At 36.3% G+C, this 25780-nt stretch overlaps 1 protein-coding gene and 2 non-coding genes across 4 annotated transcripts; all 3 read right to left on the bottom strand.

The window, feature by feature from the left end:
* Positions 1-313: 313 nt before the first annotated feature.
* Positions 314-25183, bottom strand: LOC138329951 (nucleolar complex protein 3 homolog). Of its 2 annotated transcripts, none has more exons than XM_069277248.1 (21): positions 25035-25183; positions 22253-22512; positions 21491-21672; positions 19782-19963; positions 19141-19302; positions 18550-18643; positions 17472-17557; positions 13903-14022; positions 12246-12317; positions 11324-11380; positions 10547-10666; positions 9844-9924; positions 9242-9342; positions 7903-7975; positions 4623-4758; positions 3602-3672; positions 2910-3020; positions 2497-2625; positions 2244-2341; positions 1902-2004; positions 314-1411 (listed from the first exon to the last, which is right to left on the bottom strand). In XM_069277248.1, the coding sequence occupies exons 1-21, from the start codon at positions 25035-25037 to the stop codon at positions 1271-1273; spliced, it is 2382 nt and encodes a 793-aa protein (XP_069133349.1). In that variant the 5' UTR covers positions 25038-25183; the 3' UTR covers positions 314-1270. The 2 variants fall into 2 exon arrangements, with proteins under 2 accessions (XP_069133349.1, XP_069133348.1); XM_069277247.1 differs by having other exon boundaries at positions 19782-19966.
* Positions 8357-8429, bottom strand: Trnat-agu (transfer RNA threonine (anticodon AGU)). The gene has a single exon. It is a non-coding gene; the product is annotated as a tRNA-Thr (tRNA).
* On the bottom strand, positions 8580-8652 carry Trnat-agu (transfer RNA threonine (anticodon AGU)). The gene has a single exon. It is a non-coding gene; the product is annotated as a tRNA-Thr (tRNA).
* Positions 25184-25780: the final 597 nt, after the last annotated feature.

The following is a 25780-nucleotide window of genomic DNA, read 5'->3' on the forward strand; positions in this document are numbered from 1 at the left end:
AGCTGTATGTAAATTTTTCACATTCAAAACTTCTTCTCAAGTTCCACAAGTGGCACCGAGCGAAAAATTTGCCCGAAATGATCCTCACATGATCTCGAACGAGTGTTTTATTTTTCAGGTGATTCGTTATCCAAATGACCGTCATTTTGAAGAAAAAAAACATTTAAAAGTTCTCAAGGTCTACTGGTGTAATTTAGCTGAAATGATCATGAAATGGTCCTGACTAAAAGTTATATTTTCGGTTTATCCAAATTCCTATTCATGGTTCGAATACAAAGAATATGAGTACTGGTAAATGAAATCGAAGGCAGAATTAAGAAAAAATATTTTTATTGAAATAACTTTATCAAACATCAGCTTTAACAAGAGATCCCAGAGGGATCTTGGCGCCCACCAAAGAATGATCTATGTCTGACAATGGAAAAATGGATCTTTTCTCTACTTTTTAACCTTTTTCAAACATATACTACACATAAAATTTGAGACAGATCGCTTCAGTACTTTCTGAGAAATAGCAGTAACAAACTTCAACTATCAAAATCCAAGATGGTTCCTTGGCGGTCATCTTGTTGATGATCGGTCCAAAATCGCAAAATGCACATAAAGAGCCCTAGGGGAACGTACATGTGAAATTTGAGAATGATCTATTCAATGCTTTCTGAGAAATAGCGATAACAAACTTTAAATATAAAAATCCAATATGGCTGCATGGCGGCCATCTTGTTGACCGGTCGGTCCCAAAACGCAATATGCACAACTAGGTCCCTAGGAGAACCTACATATGAAATTTGAGACATATCCCTTCAGTACTTTCTGAGAAATAGCGATAACAAACTTAAGATATCAAAATCCAAGATGGCCGCCTGGCAGCCATCTTGTTGACTGATCCGTCCCAAAATGCAACATGCACAACTAGGGCCCTAGGGGAACCTTCATATGAATTTTGAGACAAATCCCTTCAGTACTTTCTGAGAAATAGCGATAACAAGAATTGTTAACGGACGGACGGACCACGGACCACGGACAAAAAGCGATTTGAATAGCCCACCATCTGATGATGGTGGGCTAAAAATCGGATCAGGAATCATTTGAAACTTCAGTCTATTAAGTCAAAGATGGACACTTTTCAGCCAAGTTGCATATTGACTGCCCACAAAATGGAACATGAATATATACTAGTGTGAAAATGACTTGACTGACTGATGGATGCGTAATGTGCTAATTATAACACAAATATTTGTGTTCATCATATATTTTATTTCTGACAAAATCAACGATGTTTGATATTAGTGTATTTCATAGGGTCTGATGTAAGTCCTTCAGATTTGTTTCCAGTTTCTAGTTGAACAGACAAGAACGTTTCTTCTGCTGACAGGCTGAAGTCTTTTTGAATGAGGTTATGGGCACCTACCTGTTAACAGGAAAAAATTCTCTTAAACAAAGTACATTTTATAGTAATTATTTGAATTGATGAATTTCACGAGGAAGATGTAGAATTTCGTACAGTTAAGAACATAACCATGTCTATTGGGAATTAGTTTATAGGTTTAGGCAAAGTCTTGACATCACAGTGAAAGAGGATTGAGGGACTGAAAGAATGAATCCAGTATTTCAAATTCCTATATCATAACTTATATACAATAAATAACTACACAGAACTTGAAATACAAAGATTTAAATATTGCAGCAAAACTTTTTCTACAAATTATAAGTTGATCACCCACATGAATGGTACATAGTACAGTATATAGCTTCATTACTTAGCTGATTTCACTAAAGGAAATATTGTCTTTACTTTGTCTTTACATTACTGATGGTACTTGTCACTAAATCTTCTCTGGTCAAAGTGACCGACTTTAGGTACATAATACTTTGTGACTTTAGATGTCAGCATTCTGTACCTTATTATGTAGGGTTCTATTTTTGGAGGAGGTTTTATTTAGTGGCATCGGTATGAAGAGATCCTCTCTACTATGGTGCGTCTCATACAGCTCCAATGGACTCCTGGAAAAGATGTAATAGCCTGCTATAGCCCTGCATTAGGACTGGTCGAGTGCAACAAATGTGAAATGTGTAAATAAGATTGGGAGAAGGGAGATAACTTACTTAATAAATTGGCTGATAAAGACGAGATAGGGGAAGATAACTCAGCCTGGTATGATATTTGCATGCTAAAGACTTGATGGCCACAAATGACTATACTAAAATATGTAAAGAAGACTGGATAAGGGGAGATAACTTACTTGCGTGCCAGATCTGGGCCCAGTTGTCCTTCCCCTGAGGTTGGGGTTAGAAGTGACACATGTGTAGTGATCTGTCTGATTACTGGGTGGTAATGACGCTGGAAACAGAAAGACACCTTATGACATAGACAAAGGACATCAACAATTCTATAAAAGAGGTGGAGGTATCTTATATAAGGAATATTGCTACCATGTTTCAACACTACAATTGTCACGTTATTATTTATAATCCTTTAGTACCCTGACCACATACCTTCAACAGTGGTAGCTCCCATAGCATAGTGTTGTGAGCGTTACAGTGTTCAGGATCAGCTAACTCTGGTAGGAAAACTCCACTTCCCTGAGTCTCGTTGTCAAACAGCATCTCACTAGACTTGTACGTCTGTCAGACATAATACAGAGATGAATACTAGGAACATCAGACATGCAAAGAAATTTTGATATGAACTGATAAAAGATAATTACACTCATTTGTCTTTTGAAGCTGAGCATGCTAAACTTTGGTGCTCAGTGCTCTAGTGAATGTACTTTTGTAAAAATTTGTAAAAAATCTTATTGAAAATGTGCTCTAACGAAGTTAAATTCACATTGTAATCACAAAATCTTTTTTCTCAGAAGAGATTTCAAAATGTAATGACGTCATTGTGTAAGTTAAAGTCATCTCACCAGTATGAAGCTCCTGACAGCCAGCAGTAAGCCTAACACGCCCTCGTGAGACTGGAGGAGAGCCAATGTCAACAGTCTCTTGATGAAGGCCAGAATTCTCTGTTGTGAAACCTGTAATATAATCACATCTTTGTCCATTTATAAGAAATATTGAGAAGAATATCAGATGTGACAAAGCTATTTCTCATATTAAGTATATATTTTAGTATTTACATAAGGCCGCTGGCAATTACAGCTGTGACAATAAGACTGAATTTCAGTTGCTCAGTGTGTATCTGAAGTTTAAAATTTGAATGACAGAACTATTGAGACAGCAGGAGGATATGATCACCATGACTGAAATATGTCCAAATTATTGCAAACCAACTGATTTTGACTTATTTTCGCATTTTCATGCCTAACTTCTTCACAGCAATAACATTTTTCGATCAAGAGTTATATAGTGATACTCCAACTGTGTTCAGAGGAGTTTGGCAGCGTTTAATGTCTGTATTGTCTTATTACTCCTGAAATATGTAAAATTCTAATTGCACATGAATATAATATTTGGTTTATGGTAATGATGGAATACAGATTAAATGAAATAGGTAAAATTGTTTATGATTAACAAGACTTTTTATTTGATAACTACTTAGGCTAGCTAAGTACATATCCACTTGTTAGGAAAAAAAAACAAAACAAAAAACACAAACCTGTCTTTTCCTTTTTGTTACCATGGCATCCAGACAACTCAGGATGATTGGGATATCTTCACTTGTAGACCCTGTCAGAAAATAAATTAAGGCAAAATCTTATCAGCATCCATCCTCAATACTCCAGGGTTTACTATCACTGATGTTATATCCATCCCTGAACTATCTCATAGTAAACCTGGAGGCAGTTCAGGAGAAAAAAACTGACCAATCACAGGCCTGCAGTGACTTCCTTTGAAGATTACAAAGAGAGTGATGCCCAACTTAAAGCAACAGTCAACACAGTGTACTGTTACACAATTCATTTGATGTACATCAAAGGATCAAATACCTGATTGTGTCTTCTGCTGCCTTCAATTTTACTACGAGATAGTCCAGGGGCGGTTATAACGTCAGTGATAGTAACCCTTAATTATCCGGGATGATCAGCACCCAGTGTCATAGATGTGCAAGATTAATTTTTAACTTTGAGGGTGGAAGAAAGTATTCCCAGAGAAAAAGCCACCAAACTACTGTCCACTACCCAGAATGTGTTTTGAGTTCACAACTCAGAAATGGATAAAGGACTAGTGGTAGAATTCCATGACACCGTACCAACTAACCACCACGGTTCTATCAAATTAGACTTATCATAGGATTTACCAAAGGAAAAAAAGAAATAAGCAAAATACAAAGAGTGACAAGACAAAGTTTCAGTTCAATTGTATGAGATTAACTTTGTTAAAGGGGAACTTTAACATGAATACTGAATCTGTAACAGAAGTGGAGAAAATGTAGCGACCAGACTGGAGATCAAAACCGGGACCTCTGAACAATAGCTGGATGCTCTATCGATTGAGCTCACCAGTCTTGCTGCAAATCTGTGGCGACATCACTTAAGTCTCATATCTTCCACTATTATCAATGACAATACAATACCCTATAAATGGTTCAATCCTTGGTGTTATTCCTCTCTAAAATACCTCACTGTATCCGGTATTGTTGGTAATGGAGATACAACAGTAACCCGAGTGGTATTTACCTGCGTGGACCTGGAACAGTGTATTGTACAGGTGAGTGTAGAAGGTCATAGGGTCAATGTTCAGTGCTGCCCCCTGTCCCGACAGGATGACGAAAGCTGTCTGTACACAGTGTAGTGACTCTCTATACGATAGCTCCTGTACAGAAAAAGTATAAAATCATGAATATCATCTTATAATGAGAAGATCAGTTTCCTTTGATCATATGTATTATTTCAATGACAAATCATTGTCTGAAAGCATGCAAGATTTGGGTGTGTGTTTTTTTCTTTTTTTTTTTCTTTTTTAAATTAGGTGTCATCGATGCAGTATAAACACCAAGTTGACATTACTGAACCACCTCACTGGAACATCCTGATGAAGAACACCACTCCATCTGTTACCTTATACAAATACTAACAAAACAAGTTGCTAACTTGCTATACTATCTAAGCTAAATATTAGAGGTTTTAAAATAAGTCTCTAGCTGTGACAAGCATTTTATCACAAAAGGGATATTGTTTCTTTCTATTACTGCAAATGAGCTTGATGCAAATTTGAAAGTAGCCGAAAATCAAAATTTGACTCAATTGCATGACAATTGTACATTTAATACTATACAGCATGAAATAATGGTTCTGGCCCTTTTTACTTGACTGGTTAAACTGTAATATCAACAAAAGACATTTATATGCCCCTATAGGAACTAGAACACTACAATGAGAACAAGAGAATGAGAGCATCCTTCATATAGCTTTATATTCTCTACAATCACTGAGAACTACAGTTTTACCATATTTTATTGCAGAAATTCAAGAATACATGTATCTCCATGAATTTGAGAAAAAAAATCAAACTTGGGCCTTAACTGTGAAAGGGTTTGGCTGGTTGGTACATGGTTATTCTATCCCTTCTACATGTAACATACACATCATGTGTCATGTAAGATTCTGTTACCTGTTACCTCTTCTTAGACACCGTTGTTAGCTGGTTCCAACTAGTTGTGGCGCGTTTTGTTCATTTACTAAATAGTTGTCCGGTTGTGCCATATAAAAACTGGGGTAAAACTTGCATGGTACTGAATTCCAGTGAGTGTTCAGTCGGTTTTTAAACGAGTTCAGAGTAGGGGCTTCTACTACGAAGTTGGGAAGGGAGTTCCACGAATCTACCACTCGCCGACTAAATATACTTTGTGTGACTTTAGTCCTGCTCTGTTTCTTAAAGAGTTTTAAACTATTACCTCTAGTATTAGCTGAAGACATTGTAAATAGCTTATCTTTGTCTAGTTTATCTATACCATTCAGAATTTTATAGACTTCGATCACATCGTTCCTTTTACGTCTATATTCTAAGGTGGGAAGTCCCAACTTTTTAAGTCTTGAATGGTATGGTAAATTTTCAATAGAGTGAACTCTTTTAGTGGCTCTACGTTGGACGTTTTCAAGAGCGATCTGATCTTTTTTTAGCAGTGGAGACCATACCTGGGTTGCATATTCTAAGTTAGGTCTAATTAGGCTTTTGTACAGGGTTAAGAACATAGTTATATCTATATAGACAAATGTCCTGAATATTAGACCCAGTATGCGATTTCCTTTGTTAACTGCTTGACTAACATGCTGACTAAATTTAAGTTTGTTGTCGAAAAGTACACCTAAATCTTTCTCACACTGTACCTTCTCGATTTGTTCACTTTGTGGGAAGGAATAATGCGTGTCTTGTTCTAGATTGCCTATATTGAGGTGTTTGCATTTTTTAGTGTTCAAGGCCATTTTCCAGTCTCTAGTCCAAGTGACTACACTGTCTATGTCTGCTTGAAGTTCTTGAGACTCGGTGGGGTTGTTATTGTTTCTAAAAATTTTAGAGTCGTCAGCAAATAATTTTATTGTGCTATGTTGGACTACTTCGGGCAGGTCATTGATATATATCAGAAATAGAACAGGACCTAAGACACTACCTTGTGGTACACCACTAGTCACATCTACTAGTCCAGAAGTTTCACCATGAATAACAACTCGTTGCTGTAGATTGGATAAGAAGTCTTCTATCCACTTCAGTACTTTTCCAGTGATACCGTAACCCTTTAGTTTTTTAAGTAGATGTTTGTGAGGGACTTTATCGAAAGCTTTACTGAAGTCAATATAAATTGCGTCGACATTACTCCCTTTATCTATGGCTTCTGCCCAATGTTCAAGGACCTCCAATAGATTGGTAGTACACGATTTGCCAGATCTAAAGCCATGTTGATGTTCTGTGAAGAGATGGTTCATGTCCATATGAATTACGAGCTTGTCCCTAATGATTCTTTAGAGAATTTTGCCTGGGATTGAAGTCAGACTTATTGGACGGTAGTTCTCCACTTTGTTGTGGTTCCCACTCTTGTATAAAGGAGTCACATTAGCAATTCGCCAATCGTCTGGAATTTTCCCTTCGTCTAAAGATTTCCTGAATATGATTTCCAAGGGTTGTGATATTTCATTTGAAGTTTCGATAAGAAGTTTAGGATGAAAGACGTCAGGCCCTGGAGATTTATTAGGGTTTAATTTCTTTTTAGTTTTTTCAATTAGACTCCTGTCGAATTCGATATCATCAAGTTCTGTTTGATATGGTCTCACTAGGAAGTGTGGTGGATCTTCACTTTCTGGTGGGTTAAAGACTGATCCAAAGTAGTTATTCAGCTCGTTGGCGGTATCATAGTGGTTAGTGGTGTGTGTACCATCCGCTTTTACCACGTTGGTTATAGACATTCCTGTTCGTGTTTTTTCTCCGACATATTTCCAAAAGAGCTTGCTGTTATCTTTGATGTCTTGCACTAGTTTCTTTTCATAATGATAGTGTGAACGTCGAATCTGTCGTGTTGCAGTGTTCCTGGCTCTCTGATACACTTTTAAATTATTTTCTGTTTTACAATGAAGGTATCGGACCCACTTCCGCCTTTTTTGTCGGATGGACTGCTTGGCTTCGTTGTCAAGATGGGGCTTCCAACGCTTCCTAACTGGGGATGTCTTGTTCACGGGTATTTTATCTTCAATTAATTTGGTTATGGTTTCAACAAGAACATTCCATGCTTGGGTCGTTGACATGTCCTCAACTTGAATGATGTTTAGCAAGTTGACAGAGGTTAGTTCTTCGCGTATAGCGTCGTAATGCCCTTTGTGATAATTCCTCTTCTCCTGTTTAGTATGATTGTCACTATGGTCTATTCTATTCAAAATCTCAGAGGTTAAAATTTTAAAGTTTAGTAAAAGAATTACAAAAACCAGTAATTGAATGGGAAAGAGAGACTTAACAAGACAGAACACTCACCTGAGATGTAATCAAATCATCAAAAACTTTAAATAAGTCATCAAAGAAGTCGACATTGATCAGGTGAGCAAATCTGAAATCAAACAAAAGACTTCAAATAAGATTGTACTTTTTAAAATCCTGGTCCCTCAAATACCATAGGTTTAAAAATGGCACAATATATTATACACAGTATGTAATCATTAATATGGGCACCTGTTCATTCATTAGCTATGCGTATATTGACCAAATAATCATAATTACACAAAGATATCAATTTCTCAGCCAGTTAAAGCAAACTGTACCAACTCTTACACTTATAACTAGGCCAGTTATAACTCTAAGTTTCTAAATTGGTATTAACATTAGCTGCTATTAACATTTTGACTATAATGAAAAGAGATGCCTCACACAATATAAACAAGTCAAGGTAATTTTAATGTTTATATATGTAACAGGAGAGGAGAAAATGTAGCGGCCAGACCGGGATTCGAACCCGGGACCCTCAGAATACTAGCCGAGTGCTCTACCAACTGAGCTACCTGGTCACCGATGATCGACCCAGTCCAATCCCGCTACACTCCTCCCTCCTTTCTCGAAGTCTTCGCCCTCGAAGACACACGAGACCCTTCCAAACACCACCACCGTGGGTTATTTAGTTGGGCGCCAATTTTGTAACAGGAGAGGAGAAAATGTAGCGGCCAGACCGGGATTCGAACCCGGGACCCTCAGAATACTAGCCGAGTGCTCTACCAACTGAGCTACCTGGTCACCGATGATCGACCCAGTCCAATCCCGCTACATATATAATGGTCTTATTATATTATACATGATTGGTTTGGTCTAATTAGTTTAACGTCCTATTAACAGACAGGGTCATGTAAGGATGTGCCAGGTTTGTTGGTGGAGGAAAGTCTGAGTACCTGGAGAAAAACCACCAACCAGCAGTCAGTACCTAGCAACTGCCCTGCATGGGATTCGAACCTGCATCCCATAGGTAGAGGGCTTGTGATAATATGTCGGACATCTTAACAACTCGGCAACCACGGCCCCTACCAGGTTCCAGGGTTTAGGAGGAGGGTGGAGCAGTCAGCAGTCAGTACCTAACAGCTGCCCCACATTGAACTTGCGACCCAGAGGTTAATAGGCTGGTTGTTATATGTCAGAACATCTTATTATAAGCACTCAGCCACCGCAGCACCTATACATGAATGAACATCTGACAGTAAGTGAATGGATACTTACAGGGACATATGTGTATTGCAGTACACATGCTCCTGAGGCCATAAACTCCTTATGGAAAATAACAGCAAAGACTAACGATGCACACCTTTCATCATTTAAAGATAAAGCCACTTACTTAGCTAACCCCTCGAGAACTGCAGACAAGAGCTCTGAGTTGATTCCTCCTTTAAGGATGCGGAAATAAGTTAAGAATACAGCCTGAATCGTCTCTGTGTGCTGGAATGTTAACAATGTATGTCAAGTTATGAAAAAAATTAAATTAGGAATGCAGCAGGATGATATTAGAAACAGTTCACAATTAGATAGGAAAGGTCTACTTCTTAATATGATATTACAAAAGTTTTTTTTTTTACTTTGACGACTAAATTTGTTTTAACTTTGGTCAATCCTTCTTCACAGGACAGAAGAAAATCTTTGTATCATATGTGTATGAGAGTTCTACTTTTCACCAAATGTATAATGAACAGATTTATTTACAATTACTGAGCCTTTTGACTTACAAATGTCAAGTTAACATGGCTCAACTGCAGTTAAAATACAATTAATAGTAAGTTTAATTGGGAAAAGAAATGATATAAAGTTCTCAAATATTGTCAATTGGGACTATTATCAGATTCATAACAGTCTGTAATATATGCCTTGGTACCAGTAACAATCACTAATGGAGTAAGAATTACCCAGACTCATTTGGAATACGAAATATGAGTGGCATATTACCAGTTTCATTCTTTTTTTCTTGTCTTCAGTTGCTTTTGTCTCCTGCAGTTCTTTTTCCAACTCTTCCATCTTCTTCTTTCTCTGAAAGACAGAATATGAGCATACAATGTAAATAATCATACTTTGTTACACTGTGCTTTAAAGGAAAGATGGTGGATATATGCCAGGTATTTTTAAAACACTATATGTACTGTAATTGTTGGTATACTGTATTGTCATGAATATGAAAATAAAGAGATCAAGTTTCCATGATCTCACTTCAGTCAAAATGTTCATAGTCAGGAGGAAATTGCATGTAAGTTTTATTCTTTATAGTCCATTATGTCATTTAACAAATATATAGTTTAAGATTATTATTGTTAATTAGATTTTTTTTTAAAAAGGTATCAAGAAAAATTGAGGTAAAAATCCAAATAAAATTCTTAAATAAATATTAAATCACAATATTTACAGTCAGTGGTGAATTGATAGTATAACCCCGTTCATTTCAACCAAAGGCTACTCAACTTTATTTCTAGATAGATTGAGTATGCCACGCGCAATCTGGAGCCACGCAGATGGATACATGATGGTCCGTTTCAGAAAATGTTTTTTGTGGACCGCTTTGCTGTCCATTCCAAATATTGATACCCTACTCAACTTTATCCTTTGATAGAACCACCAGAAAGATACTTTTATCTTTAAATAGACTTATTTTGCTTACCTTTTTCTCTCGTTTCGACATTTTCCTCATCATATCCTTGCGTTGCTGGCCTGTCATCTTTTCTTCCTGTGACTTGTAGTCTACTTCTTTAATTCTGAGACTGAGAAAGGTGTCTAGTACCTGTGAACAAACCGTTTGTAAATGTAACAAGTTTTTATTGTAAGGGGAACCTAACACTTACAGATAGGCATTCCTTCCCCCTTCTGACATTCTCCGTCCCCACCAAAAACAAGAAAGAAGAAAGAAAAAAAACAACATTTTTCCTCATGGGAAAGAATTGGCTAGCTATAGGCAGAGATCAAAACCAGAAAACTAAAAGTTGAATCATATAATCCCAGAAAAAAGAAAATTGATGCAAACCCCTATCATCTTATTTATATCTTTACTGCAACCTCACTATGTAACATTATCAAATGCAGTTGGTATTGTTCAGTGCATGAATTGCCATCTGCTTATTTTGACGTCATTATCATTGTGGCGCACAACTGTTGTACTAGAGATCATGGAAGATGGCTGTTCCATCCTTTAAAATAATGAACTATTTATTCATAACAGATGCAAAATCTCGCAAGATTTTTTTAATATTTTTTATGAAATTAATGTAAATTAACTATTGACTGAACTGCATCCATTTGGCAATTACATAAGGAAAAATACCAACTTGACAACGGCAAATTCAACATAAAACGCTACCATGCTTCATTAAATTACATGATCAGTTGAGCCATATGTGAACCCGACTTCTTAACTATTCCTGAAGGACCTTCAAATACTCACCTCTCTCTTCACTTTGAATTCTCTGGATTTAATCATTTTACTGACTGCTTTGACAATCTGCAGAGATATTCACAAAAATAATCAGCTTTCAGTTTTCATTTAAGATATTGATCTCCAACAGAAACAAAATCTATTTTTTAACAATAGTAAGACTGAGGTTTTGGAATACCCTGGAGTGTGATTAGTACCGCATTCTGGTGATCATAACATCATACATCAATTACATTCCCACCAAAATACGACCATCACCAGAAGGTGGGACGAATACTTCTAAAACAACAAGTATCAGTAATTTTCCATCAATCAGATTAAAGTAGATAAATGGTCTAAAATTAGAGCTGCCCAAAAGGTGACACTCTACAAAATGGAGGTAGAACCCAGGTTACCAAACAATGGTGAAAAGTAAAGCTTGCTACCAATATGCTTTCAGTCACTGTGTAGTTTTTAGAAAGATAGTGGTAGTTATTCTTATATGCTCACTAATAAAATGTTCATTTTGGTGTTTGATTTTACCTGTTACCTGTCGTCGAGGTCTATTGTCATAGGCAGTCGTCGCCTTTCTGACCCATCACAGATTTGGTAAGCATGAAAACCAAATGACATCTGATGTCTTGAAACTACAGTAATTTTTTGTCATTCTTTCAAACCCCTATATGTAGCAATTTTCAGCTTAATAATGGGACAATATCTAAATTTTGAGCAATCAGAAACCTCCGTTATGTTTCTATAGTTGCCATGGTAACTGTTATTATAGGGTGATTTCAGTATACCCCACTCACCCCAACTTGGTTGCTGGGGGTATACCTACTTTATCTTCAGAATATGATTTGCAAGTTTTTGGACAGAAAATCTCTATGTTTAACAGATCTAAATTAGATTTTGCTGACCACTAACCTTCGGGTCAAAGCTATGACATAGTTACCTCTAAGCTGACATGGCCACCACGATCTTCCCTGAAGACATTGCGCACTGTTTCGCAGGCTATACAGGACATCTGAAACATATATATATATATATATATATATGGTAGATAACACATCCCAGTCTAGCACCATAATATATAAAGGTTTGATGTAATGATCTATCTCTCTTCCATCAGAAGTGACAGAGCTCTTGTCCATATTCTCGATCAGCACCAGGAAACATAATACCCCATGTACATTTACCCATATGATAGCCATAAAGGTCCCTATACAACCCACTCTTCTTATTTGACTTCTTAATGACATGTTGGTTGGTTGATTATATTAACTTCCTTTTAACTGCCAGGGTCATTTAAGGACGGCCTCCCGTGTATGTTATGTGTAGCATGTGTGAAGTGTATACATGTTTTGGGAGACTACAGTATGTTTGTGTTGTTCCTCTTTGCAACAGTGGAAACTTTTGTCCACTTAGAGTGTTATCTCACTAAAGCATACCACCAGAGACATCGGGCAGTACATCCCACCTGGTCATAATATACTGACAATGGTACTGAAATTAAGTGTGAGACACCGGGCAGTACATCCCACCTGGGCATAATATACTGACAATGGTACTGAAATTAAGTGTGAGACACCAGGCAGTACATCCCACCTGGGCATAATATACTGACAATGGTACTGAAATTAAGTGTGAGACACTGGGCAGTACATCCCACCTGGTCATAATATACTGACAATGGTACTGAAATTAAGTGTGAGACACTGGGCAGTACATCCCACCTGGTCATAATATACTGACAATGGTACTGAAATTAAGTGTGAGACACTGGGCAGTACATCCCACCTGGTCATAATATACTGACAATGGTACTGAAATTAAGTGTGAGACACGGGCAGTACATCCCACCTGGGCATAATATACTGACAATGGTACTGAAATTAAGTGTGAGACATGGGCAGTACATCCCACCTGGTCATAATATACTGACAATGGTACTGAAATTAAGTGTGAGACACCAGGCAGTACATCCAACCTGGTCATAATATACTGACAATGGTACTGAAATTAAGTGTGAGACACCGGGCAGTACATCCCACCTGGTCATAATATACTGACAATGGTACTGAAATTAAGTGTGAGACACCGGGCAGTACATCCCACCTGGGCATAATATACTGACAATGGTACTGAAATTAAGTGTGAGACACCAGGCAGTACATCCCACCTGGGCATAATATACTGACAATGGTACTGAAATTAAGTGTGAGACACTGGGCAGTACATCCCACCTGGTCATAATATACTGACAATGGTACTGAAATTAAGTGTGAGACACCGGGCAGTACATCCCACCTGGGCATAATATACTGACAATGGTACTGAAATTAAGTGTGAGACACCGGGCAGTACATCCCACCTGGGCATAATATACTGACAATGGTACTGAAATTAAGTGTGAGTCTGCAGAACCTGAATAAATCCCCAGGAATATGACTATAATTCTTTACTACTCTAAGCACTTTTTTGGTCAAAAAAGGTTTACATAAATTGCAAAGACTTGAAAATGACAAGGAACATTACATTAAATTCATGTTATGAATCTACAAGTCATCGAACCTTACATGAATTTTTTTACAAAAACAGTCACATCTTACCTTCAGATCTGCCTTATTCATGTACGGTACAATCACAGTGACAATGTTGTTCCTGTAGTTGAAGTGTGGATGTTTCACCAATAAGTCACACATACACCTCAGGGCCATAATCTGCATCTCCTGAAACATCAACACATAATCACACATCAGTCCATACACCTCAGGGCCATAATCTGCATCTCCTCAAACATCAACACATAATCACACATACACCTCAGGGCCATAATCTGCATCTCCTGAAACATCAACACATAATCACACATACACCTCAGGGCCATAATCTGCATCTCCTGAAACATCAACACATAATCACACATACACCTCAGGGCCATAATCTGCATCTCCTCAAACATCAACACATAATCACACATACACCTCAGGGCCATAATCTGCATATCCTCAAACATCAAACCATAATCTCTATTCCTTCAATGTAACTTTTTTCTTCCACAATTATGTTAAAAATAGTCTGGGTTTTATTTAGTCATATTTTGAGGTTGAGTTAAGGCACAAACTACCACATTCGATCCAATAAGCAGCGAGGGCGTTTAAAAATTGAAAAAATTAAGGGTGCACTTGATAGAAAAAACATGAAGACTAGCCTTGCATCAAATTATAGCACAAAGTAAGCCATTAATCAATTTGATAAAGAAATCATTAATAAAGAAACCTATAGAGTTGTTTGTATATGTGAAATTGATGCCTCAAAAAGGGGAAGGGGTTCTTATAGGCATGGGTGTGATTATTGGATCAAACATGGTATGTGAGTAGAGAAACAAATTTTCAAGTACAGGTCCTGTCCACTATAACTCAGCCATTGCAGTGAAACTACCCTAGCTACGGCAACTACCCCCATCAACTGCATTTGTGTATGTGCATTGATTTTGAATTATAGCAGCGATAACTATGTTCAATATCTCAAATTAGACCTTGGGTATTTCAGTAAACATCTTCCTAACCTCAAGTAGTGTCATCCTCAAAGTATTTTTTTTATTAAACAAACTACCTGAAAGTAACAGAGATAAGAAATTTAATTTGAAGCCTGGGATGGAATTAATGAAAAAATCAACACTTTAGCACATTCACTTCATTATAGTTATTTCATGTTTGTTTTCTTGATTGAAGCAATCATATAAAATGTAATTTGCTGGACCAATTGCTGCTTCGTAACAATGATTGCTATCACAAATTATTACAAGGAGCCGCAAAGCTTGGCATTATCCCCCGCGCCCAGTTGTGTATGAAAGCTCAAACATAAAATAAATGAAGCTCATTGTAACTAAGAGTTTAAATCTTGATATTGTCATCCATGTAGGTTTAACTATTTGAACAGAGCTTAGTATTGTCCTTGAATAAATTCATACAACAATATATCCGCTCTCCAGTAACATGACATTTAAAAGAATAAAAGAACACAGAATTGATGTAACATGTTTAAGTAGAAGGAAACTTTAATAATATGGTATTTTTAAATAAGTTTCCATGGTAACAGAAAAAGTATTGAAAATGAAAGATTCCCATTAGCAAAAGGCACAACTAGAGCACTAGCCTAACATGTACAGAAAGTTTCGTGTAGCCAAGTTGAACGGTTTTTGAGTTATAGCCTGAAATAGAAAGGAAACTTTAATAATATGGTATTTTTAAATAAGTTTCCATAGTAACAGAAAAAGTATCGAAAATGAAAGGTTCCCATTAGCAAAAGGCACAACTAGAGCACTAGCCTAACATGTACAGAAAGTTTCGTGTAGCCAAGTTGAATGGTTTTCGATTATAGCCCGGAATAGAAAGGAAACTTTGATAATATGGTATTTTTTAATAAATTTCCATGGTAACAGAAAAAGTATTAAAAATGGAAGGTTCCCATTAGAAAAAGGCACAACTAGAGCACTAGCCTAACATGTACAGAAAGTTTCGTATAGCCAAATTGAACGGTTTTCGATTATAGCCCGGAATAGAAAGGAAACTTTAATAATATGGTATTTTTGAATAAGTTTCCATGGTAACAGAAAAAGTATCGAAAATGAAAGGTTCCCATTAGCAAAAGGCACAACTAGAGCACTAGCCTAACATGTACAGAAAGTTTCGTGTAGCCAAGTTGAACGGTTTAGGAGTTATAGCACGGAAACGATACTCGGACGGACGGACGGACGGACGGACAGACGGACGCACGGACGGACAGAGCCCAAATCAATATCCCCCGCAAACGCGTTTCGCGGGGGATAATAAGTGTAGTACAAATTAAACAATGCAAGAATGACTTTAAAATTTTGTTTACATTGAAAATATGGCCCTCAATAGTATCATGATTTAAGTATAACAGAAAATTCAATAAACTAAGAGGTCCTTTGACAGTCTAAATGACCTGCCTTTACACTAAACAGGTCCTTTGACAGTCTGAATGACCTACCTTTACACTAAACAGGTCCTTTGACAGTCTGAATGACCTACCTTTACACTAAACAGGTCCTTTGACAGTCTGAATGACCTACCTTTACACTAAACAGGTCCTTTGACAGTCTTAATGACCTACCTTTACACTAAAGGTCCTTTGACAGTCTAAATGACCTACCTTTACACTAAACAGGTCCTTTGACAGTCTAAATGACCTACCTTTACACTAAACAGGTCCTATGACCGTCTGAATGACCTACCTTTACACTAAACAGGTGACCGTCTGAATGACCTACCTTTACACTAAACAGTCCTATAACCGTCTGAATGACCTACCTTTACACTAAACAGGTCCTTTGACCGTCTGAATGACCTACCTTTACACTAAATAGGTCCTTTGACTGTCTGGACCTACCTTTGACAGTCCTTTGACAGTCTGAATGACCTACCTTTACATAAACAGGTCCTTGACAGTCTAAATGACCTACCTTTACACTAAATAGGTCCTTTGACAGTCTGAATGACCTACCTTTACACTAAACAGGTCCTTTGACAGTCTGAATGACCTACCTTTACACTAAACAGGTCCTTTGACAGTCTGAATGACCTACCTTTACACTAAACAGGTCCTTTGACAGTCTGAATGACCTACCTTTACACTAAACAGGTCCTATGACCGTCTGAATGACCTACCTTTACACTAAACAGGTCCTTTGACAGTCTAAATGACCTACCTTTACACTAAACAGGTCCTTTGACAGTCTGAATGACCTACCTTTACACTAAACAGGTCCTTTGACAGTCTGAATGACCTACCTTTACACTAAACAGGTCCTTTGACTGTCTGAATGACCTATGTTTACAATGAACAGGTCCTTTGACAATCTGAATCCTTTAACCGTCTTATTGACCTACCTTTACACTAAACAGGTCCTTTGACAGTCTGAATGACCTACCTTTACACTAAACAGGTCCTTTGACTGTCTGAATGACCTATGTTTACAATGAACAGGTCCTTTGACAATCTGAATCCTTTAACCGTCTGAATGACCTACCTTTACACTAAACAGGTCCTTTGACAGTCTGAATGACCTACCTTTACACTAAACAGGTCCTTTGACAGTCTTATTGACCTACCGTTACACTAAACAGGTCCCATGACCGTCTGAATGACCTACCTTTACATTGTCTTGCTGTAGAGCAGAATCGTTGATGCCGTTTGTCTTACTGTGACGGTGTCCTTTCTTTTTACTGGAGACTTGACCTTTCAATAAAAGAGGATTTAATTATAAAGCAATGAAGCTTAAATTGTGAAATTTGCAAAGAGTGATTTTTAATCTTCAACCTTCTGTATGCAGATTCATTATCATTTCACATTTATCTCCATTGAATTGTGTAAACCAGACTTGATTTAACTGCTTGTGTAAGTCTGACCTTTGTCATCTTACATCATGTAAGTTTGACTTTTGACATCTAACATCATGTAAGTCTGACCTTTGACATCTAACAGCATGTAAATCTGACCTTTGACATCTTTCATCATGTAAGTCTGACCTTTGAAAACTAACATTAATCAAACGTTTAGAAATTTGTGGTGCAAAATTTGCAAATTATGAAATGTCAATCGGATCTTTATTCTTAGTCCGTTTCCTATGGATCTGAGAACATCCCATACAGTTTAATTACAACATGCTTCATCACATTTGCCGTTGTCCAGTTGGCATTTTTCCTACTTATTCATAATTGCCAACTGAGTGCAGTTCAATGTTTATATGTAGATATGATAACAATTTTATAATAAAATCTTGAGGGATTTTGCTTATAATGAATAAACCATTTATTATTGTCAAGGACGAAACATCCATTTCAACAGCCATCTTCTGTGACATCACCACAATGATAATAAACGGATGGCATTACATGCACTGAAAAAGCCAGCTGCATTTTTTATGGTTACATAGTAAAGGTAAAAAAATTGTGCAATTCAGGGCAAATGACAAGAGACAAGAAAACAACTTTGAATGTGTGCAAGCAATTTAAAACATCTTCAAGATTCTGGAAGCAGTGATTTGATTCGACAATCCAAAAGGTCACCAGAATGTGACCTCTAATAGTATGTTGTCAGATCCTTTATAAAAACAGAGGGAGAATAAGACTGTGTATTTAAATCGGATTGTTAAAACAATATTCTTGTTTTGTTTAAAATACAAACATTGATGTCAATCTAAAATACTGCAGGCACAAAGTGGGTCATACCTCGTACTGTTTTCTCCAAAAATTCCAAATAATGGCGATAGTTTACTAAGAATGATTCTTCATAGTCACGCAATGTCTTTGTCTCTTTTTTAGCCTGAAATAACATAAACATTGTATCTTATTTGAAGTATTCAATCATATGTATGTGATATATAATAAGATACAAAATAACGATTGGGGGAAGAAAAAACATTAAAGAAACCAGGGCAAGACTGTCAGATACACTATACATAACTTGTTACATTAGAATCACTAGTCTAAAGTGTATTCCACTATATGTAGGTTACATATTACAGAGTTAGCTCCCTTGCAGGTAGGTATCCATCATTATTTTGTAAGTGCAATTCACATCAATTCTCGAAAAGTATGACGTTATGCTCGCAAACACATGACGTCAGAATCAAATACCTACTCACAAGGACAGATAACTCTGTAATACACAATTATACAATAATATCTGTAAGATTTTTAACAATTGTCCAAGCGTTGGAGACAATGAACAAATGTTTTCTTTCGATGTACTAGGTCAAATGTTTTCTGTTCACAACATGATGAAAGACATCCCAAAGGAAACATTTAGACATAACAAACCTTTTGAGATTTTTCTTCTTGTGTAGCAACACGAAGACGGTATCCAGGGATGATATCTTTGAACACTTCCATCAGTGAGACTATCGCCAGCTTCCGTACTGTGAGGAAAACATCAGGGTCTTCTTCTTCAAGCATCAACCTCAACTCTTTCAATTTTCTAATCTGAAAAAAAGTTATTTACATACTCATGCTTAAATATGCTCCACCACCAACAGAGAATAAATGAAACTCGTCATTTATCGTATATATATGTGTCCCGAGTGATTAACACAAAAATACATAGCAAATAATAAATTTTGATAATAAATAATAAATTTTGATAAATTTGCTATGAAATTTTGTGTTAATCACTCACAAAACTGAGCTCAGTAGTGCTATTAGTGTAAAAACAGAATTATAAGCTCGCCTTACTAGATCAGGCCTTGACATCTCGAAACAAACTTACGTCAAAAAATTTAACATAAGTTATATATGGAGAAAAACTTAAGGTTTGACTTAAGTCTGCACTTTTGTTTCGAGAAATCGGAGCCAGATTACCCAACTACTCATTAAATAAATCTATCATGTTACCATGTTTTTGACCCTAAAGTTCTAATCTTATGCCACAGTTTACTTGAACAGTTTGTCACTCAGAAACTTACATTTGCCTCTGGATTCTCTATCAGTGCACTAGCCAGCAGGGCTATTCTGCGTCTACGATCCAGCAATTTTTGTTTCCTCATATACATCAGTTGTATACTGGTGAGCTCTGGTAAAACTTCCGGCACATGGACATTGTTAGGCTTATCATGTGTCTCTTCTTCTGGTGGTTCTTCTTTCTCATCTGCTTTTAAAATTTAAAAAAATCAATATGAACTACACCTTATTCTAATCAAAATTGTCAAACATCTTTTTCTTTTGTAATATCACTATATAAATATACATACTGTATTTGACCCAACAAGTACGGTACACATGTTGGTTACAATTATAAGAAAATGAAAGGGTGCTCATTAGGACCAAATTTGGGCTAATCTTTCATAAAATGATGGCACAAGGGTAAGCCATTAATCAATCTACGAAAGAAATCAAACAGAGAAACCTACACAGTTTTCATGTCAATGTAAGTGAAATTGGTGTCTCATGAAGGGGGATGGGCGGTTATAGGGATAAGGGACGCTTATTGGATCAAATAATGCATATCTATGTAAACTTATATCATTGAGTGTGGACAGTAAGATCTTGCACTCTACACAATTTTTTGGGGTCATTTCCAATTTAAAGTGGTGGTCTTTCTTAATCCACATTCAAAATAACCATGTGTTATTTTGAAAAGTAAAAATTGTTTCCACTGTAACCTAACACTATGCTCCGCCCTCGAGAAAATAACTCTTTCCAGGGAAAGAATTCTAAGTGTATCCTCTCCTTATTGATCTGATCAGACAGAATTAGCACCTAGTTATTTTGGTGAACGGGACCGCTACCTAAAGTTGACAATTTTGGTGGTCAACGAGACCGCTACCTAAAGTAGACAATTTTGGTGGTCCTTGTAATAGGGCCACTGAGGACTATGGCTAGTATCAACTCCTGATTTGAACAATATTGAAACAACTGGATACCTGTTTTGTATTCGTTGCAGAAAAACTATGGGCACATGAATATAATCATATTGCCCTAAACCAGTTTATTAAATGAGTGTAGATTTTCTCTCTTCATTACTACTGTCACATTACTGACAGATTATGTTACTCTCAGAATAACTTATAGCTAGTAATTTCATGTAGATATGATATCTTTGTGATTTGTGGTAGCTAAAATTTATCCTGTAATATACGGTATAAAGTGATGATTGACATCTTTGTCTGTTTATGTAGCCTGGGCCCAGTTTCATTAACATTCCTTAACTTAAAGGAATCCCTTAACCTAAAATTCTCCATAGGAAAGCATTACAGATTTTAAGAAGGGTCCTTAGGTTGTTTGTTTTTTCTTCCTTAACTTCTTTAATAAGGGGAATTTTAAGTTAAGAAATATTTATGAAACTGGACCCAGATCATAACCTTTTGATTCAATAAAATAAAAACATGTCATTACTATGTTATGGCATTAAAACTCAAGCAATTTTTACCTGATTTTTTTCTTCATAATTTCAATAATTCAATTAAGAACTTTATATGGAATCATACAACGGTCATAGACATATATATGCATTTGGTTTATATGTCAATAAATTAACAGTAGGTATATTTCAATAAGAAGTTATGTTTGAGACAAACATTTCAAGTTTCTGATATCAAAGACACCACCATGAAAACTAGAAACTCTACTTTAAGTTTTAAACAAAGATTAAAACAAGATAAAGTAATGTTCAAACCTGGAATGAGATCTTCTTCTGTCGACTGTGGAATGATTGCCCCTTTCTTTGTTTTAATTGGTAACAAGTGCTTTAAATTTTGGTCGTGATCTTCATGAACTATTTTACGGGGACGTCTCTCAAAAGGCGATATGGCATCCTCAGCTAGTTTTCTTTTTTTAGATGTTGAATCTTCACATAAACTGTAAAAGAATTTTGTAATTATACATATTTTAGTATGTGTCAAAATTTCAGCAAATACCAAATAAACAATATGAATTCAAAATATTGAGCAAAATCACTACTTGGTCAATCAGATGTCTTGAGAAATCAATAAGGATAAAGGACTGTTGTCTTTGGGAATTATATCCAAAAAAGTTTAAGGTAAAGTGCTCCCAAGGAAAATTATCACAATATTGAGTTTTTTTTGTTTTTTGTTTTTTATTTTATAAAGAAAGTTCTTTCCAAGTTTCAGCAAGAGGACAGTTCCCCACTACACAACCATTGCCAACACAATATAATTTTTAGGAAAAATGTGCATGTATATACATTCAGGGTATAAGTAACCGGGTAGTATTATGCTATCACAATATCCTTTTTTTAAGCATAGAAAATTAAAAGGGCCCAACTTTTTTTTCTGTAACTCCATTTCAATTTCTAAAACTCCATTGCGATAACATTAGGAGACCTAATTCTATCTCAGGAGGACCCCGTCATATTCATGAAAAATCTGCCCGAACCCTGCGTAACATGTATTTCTAAATGTCTAAACCATACTTGTACCTTGAGTTTACAAAACTTGTATTTAATCCAGGGGTACTGAAAAAGCTGACATCATCATCAGACAAATCGGACTGTGGCGGAGATTCCTGTTGGTGATTGTCGAGTGTCGTGGATACTGTTGGATTGTTTTTGTCATCGTCATAACGTTTCCTTGGTTTCTTCTTTTTGAGTTTCCCTTGTCTTGCAAGTCTAGTTGTTAACTTATTGTTAAGTTTTGTAGCACTTGCTTTCTTTCCTCCCTTTTTACTTTTTTGCTTTTTCTGTAATAGAAAACATGGCAGTCCACATAAAACTTCATAATCACCATGTTTGGGAAAAAATAATGATACTTTTTTTAATAAATTAACGGACAAAATAAGAATTTTCAAGTTAATAGATTTCATCTTTGGCAAATTTTGTTTCTGTTTCACTACCAGCCATAGTCATTTTGGGGATGTAACAGGTTTAGGAGCTAGAGAAAAGTGAGAGTACTGTACAGTAGTCAAGAGAATGAAACCTTAACCATTTGACCAACATGTACTACCAAAGAACAAGAATCCATATTGCCCCTTTTTTGTTATCTCTATGAATGATTAGGATATGAAAATTAGCCTAAGTTGTGAACGAAAAATGTCTAAAATGTCAGTTATGTATAATAAGAGTGCAGCTCTCTGCGCGGCCAAAGGCCACGTAGAGCGAAGCTCTACTAACAATAACACATGTGTGAGCAAATAGATTCCAATACATTCCAGTACCCCTTGGACTTTGAAAAAGTCTCACGCCTCCATGTAGGCAGCCATATTTTAATTCTCGTTATCCGCACGACGAGATTTGAAATTTTTTGTACTAGACGAAATGTGTCATTGGGATACGCTTTAAAATTACTTTAACTTACACATATACAAGAACAACGCAACAAATGTATTGGTTCTCAAGCGCTCGGTGACGTCACACAACCTGACTCCAAAGATGACGGCACTGATTCCCCCATATTTTTGATAACATGCATGTATGGCATATTGCCAAGTTTTCTCTGAATCTGATGAAAAGTGAATTGAATTATTCCATTTGGATTATAATTATATCGAATTCTTTCTAACTATTGATACCCTGTGCATATCAGTGAAATATATGTTATTGTTAATCTCGTAGAAAAATGTTAGACAATATAAAGGAGTAGATACGATAGGACCAGTATTTGGCCTTAATTTTTCAGGCCGAAAAATATTAACTCTGATCCACATCAATTTCACATCAATAAATACTCTCATACTTGCCATTCATCAAAACATAACTTTTTGTAACCATGTACACGATGTGCTCCACCTATGACGTCATCAAATTGATGATTTTCCTCTTCTCGCCAAATTTTGCTAGAAATTCATCATCTTTAGGTTAGAAAAGGCTTGAAATGGATTTGGCCGCCACCTTGGAGCAACTTTATATTTTGCATGGATATGCGTAAATACACGATACACAACGTGTGAAAATCTCTTTCTGCTCCACGAAGGCGGCCACATTCATTTTTAGAGAAAACCACTCAAAAAGTATGATTTTTCAAGGATTTTTGTGAAAATTGGCGGGAAACTGCCTGTTGATGACGTCATAGTGAACATAATCGGCACATGCGAGATATTTTCGTGATGTAATGCAGTGTTTTTCCTGCCTATATATTTGGGGCCGAAATAAGGCCCCATTCCCAATTGTATTTCTTGTTATTTTTTCCCAAATCTATGTCTAAATTTCCCAAATCAGTGATCATGAGTTGACGCCTATTTTGTGAGACGAAACACAAAAAATTACGGAAGTCCCAAGTTTGAACATCGTATTTTAGTATACATTCTTATACTTGATTCTTAGAGAAGGATAATTGTTTATTTCTACCTTTTCCAAAATTTCCATAAAATTTTTCATTTCCTACTTTTAGCGCACAAAATTTCCCAATTTTCACCAATGGCAATTTCCCAAAATACCCAGGAAAAACACTGTATTGTGTTAGCAAATGTATTCAACAGTTATATGGCAAAATATATTGTTCTTTACTGGAGAATTAATTTTGGGGTCATATTCGAGTCTTAACGGACCTTCTCCTTTATGATGTTATATAATCCTGTGTTTACATGACATGGAGCTGCGCTCTTCTGAGGCTTTGCCTTAAATTCATATTATTTGACTCTTTCTGTACCCATAGTACATTTATCCACAGGCGTCTGCTTCTGATTTGATAAAAATACAATAATCTACCCCTACTTGGTTCATAGAGTGTCTCTCCTTGTTCATATAGTAGGGGAAGGTTATTTCATTTTTCCAAAACGAGATGCAGACGCCTGTGATTTATCTGTCGTCGATAGGCCTACACATGTAACACTACCCAATTTCAGAAAAAAAGTATGATTATTAACAAACTGTATAAGACACGATAATACAGGAATATATCATGCCATACACCTTGACATGGTATCACACATACATACAGGTGTTCAAATGTCTAAAGAGAGAAATTATTACGTTGAGATTCACATGGATGGAAGTAATCCCTATTGAGATTCCTCCTCTAGACTCTTTTATATTCGGACGTCTGATAGATGTCTCTCGTCCGAAGAGTACATGTATCAGATGTCCGAATATAAAAGAGTCTAGAGGAGGAATCTCAATAGAGATTAGCTAGGATGGAACAGACTTGCAGGTCAGGTGTGTATCGTATGTTTCCTGTTACAAAATTGATGTGTTTGCCAATTATCTGTCTAAAGAATCGGGTACTAACTGTACCATATTAGACAATACATGAGGCTAAAAACTTTACCATTTTGAAGAAACTCTTCCTCACACTGCAGTGACCCTGTCATCGATTCACACCGTCTGATTCACACACGTGTTTAAGCGCCAGACTGACGGAGATTGTGTTTTGCGTTACTAATATAAGAATCCATTAATAGCACAGTTTTTTCCGGAACAAGACGCGGTGAAAACTAGCCCGCTATGCCCTATATATGGACTATATGCTAGGCAAAAAAGGCCTAATAATATAGGCAGGTCTAGCACACTAAGTGAAAACATGCTGTTTATGGTATAATATTTAACTTAGTCATACGTTTTATTCCCACATTTGATTTTTTTTTCGTGCGATATTTTTGACACATAGGCAAAAAAAATACTGGTTAATAATAAGCTAACGATTTATGAATACTATACATGTGCATCAATATATACATATTCAAATATCAGTAGAATACTTTTATTAATTTATTAGAAACGCCAACAATATTTGTATATGTTCGTGGCAAAGATTTATAAGTACGTCGTCCTTGGTACGCGGAAAGTGTGTGGCTCAACTTACCATGGTTGGTTGTTCAAGTAGCCCAGGACACGGGGTAAATTGAGCCATTTAACTGAGAACTTGGAATAATTATTTTTGTAATATGGAGGCCAAAGAAAATACTATTAACACACAAAATTAAAGAGACATGTGTGCACTTTACGATAGAATTAAATAAATATATTTCCCTTTGCCAATTTTTCCAGAGATTTAAAATACTATTTAAATCTCTG

This window comes from Argopecten irradians, chromosome 8 (assembly GCF_041381155.1).
Source record: "Argopecten irradians isolate NY chromosome 8, Ai_NY, whole genome shotgun sequence".
NCBI lineage: Eukaryota > Metazoa > Mollusca > Bivalvia > Pectinida > Pectinidae > Argopecten > Argopecten irradians.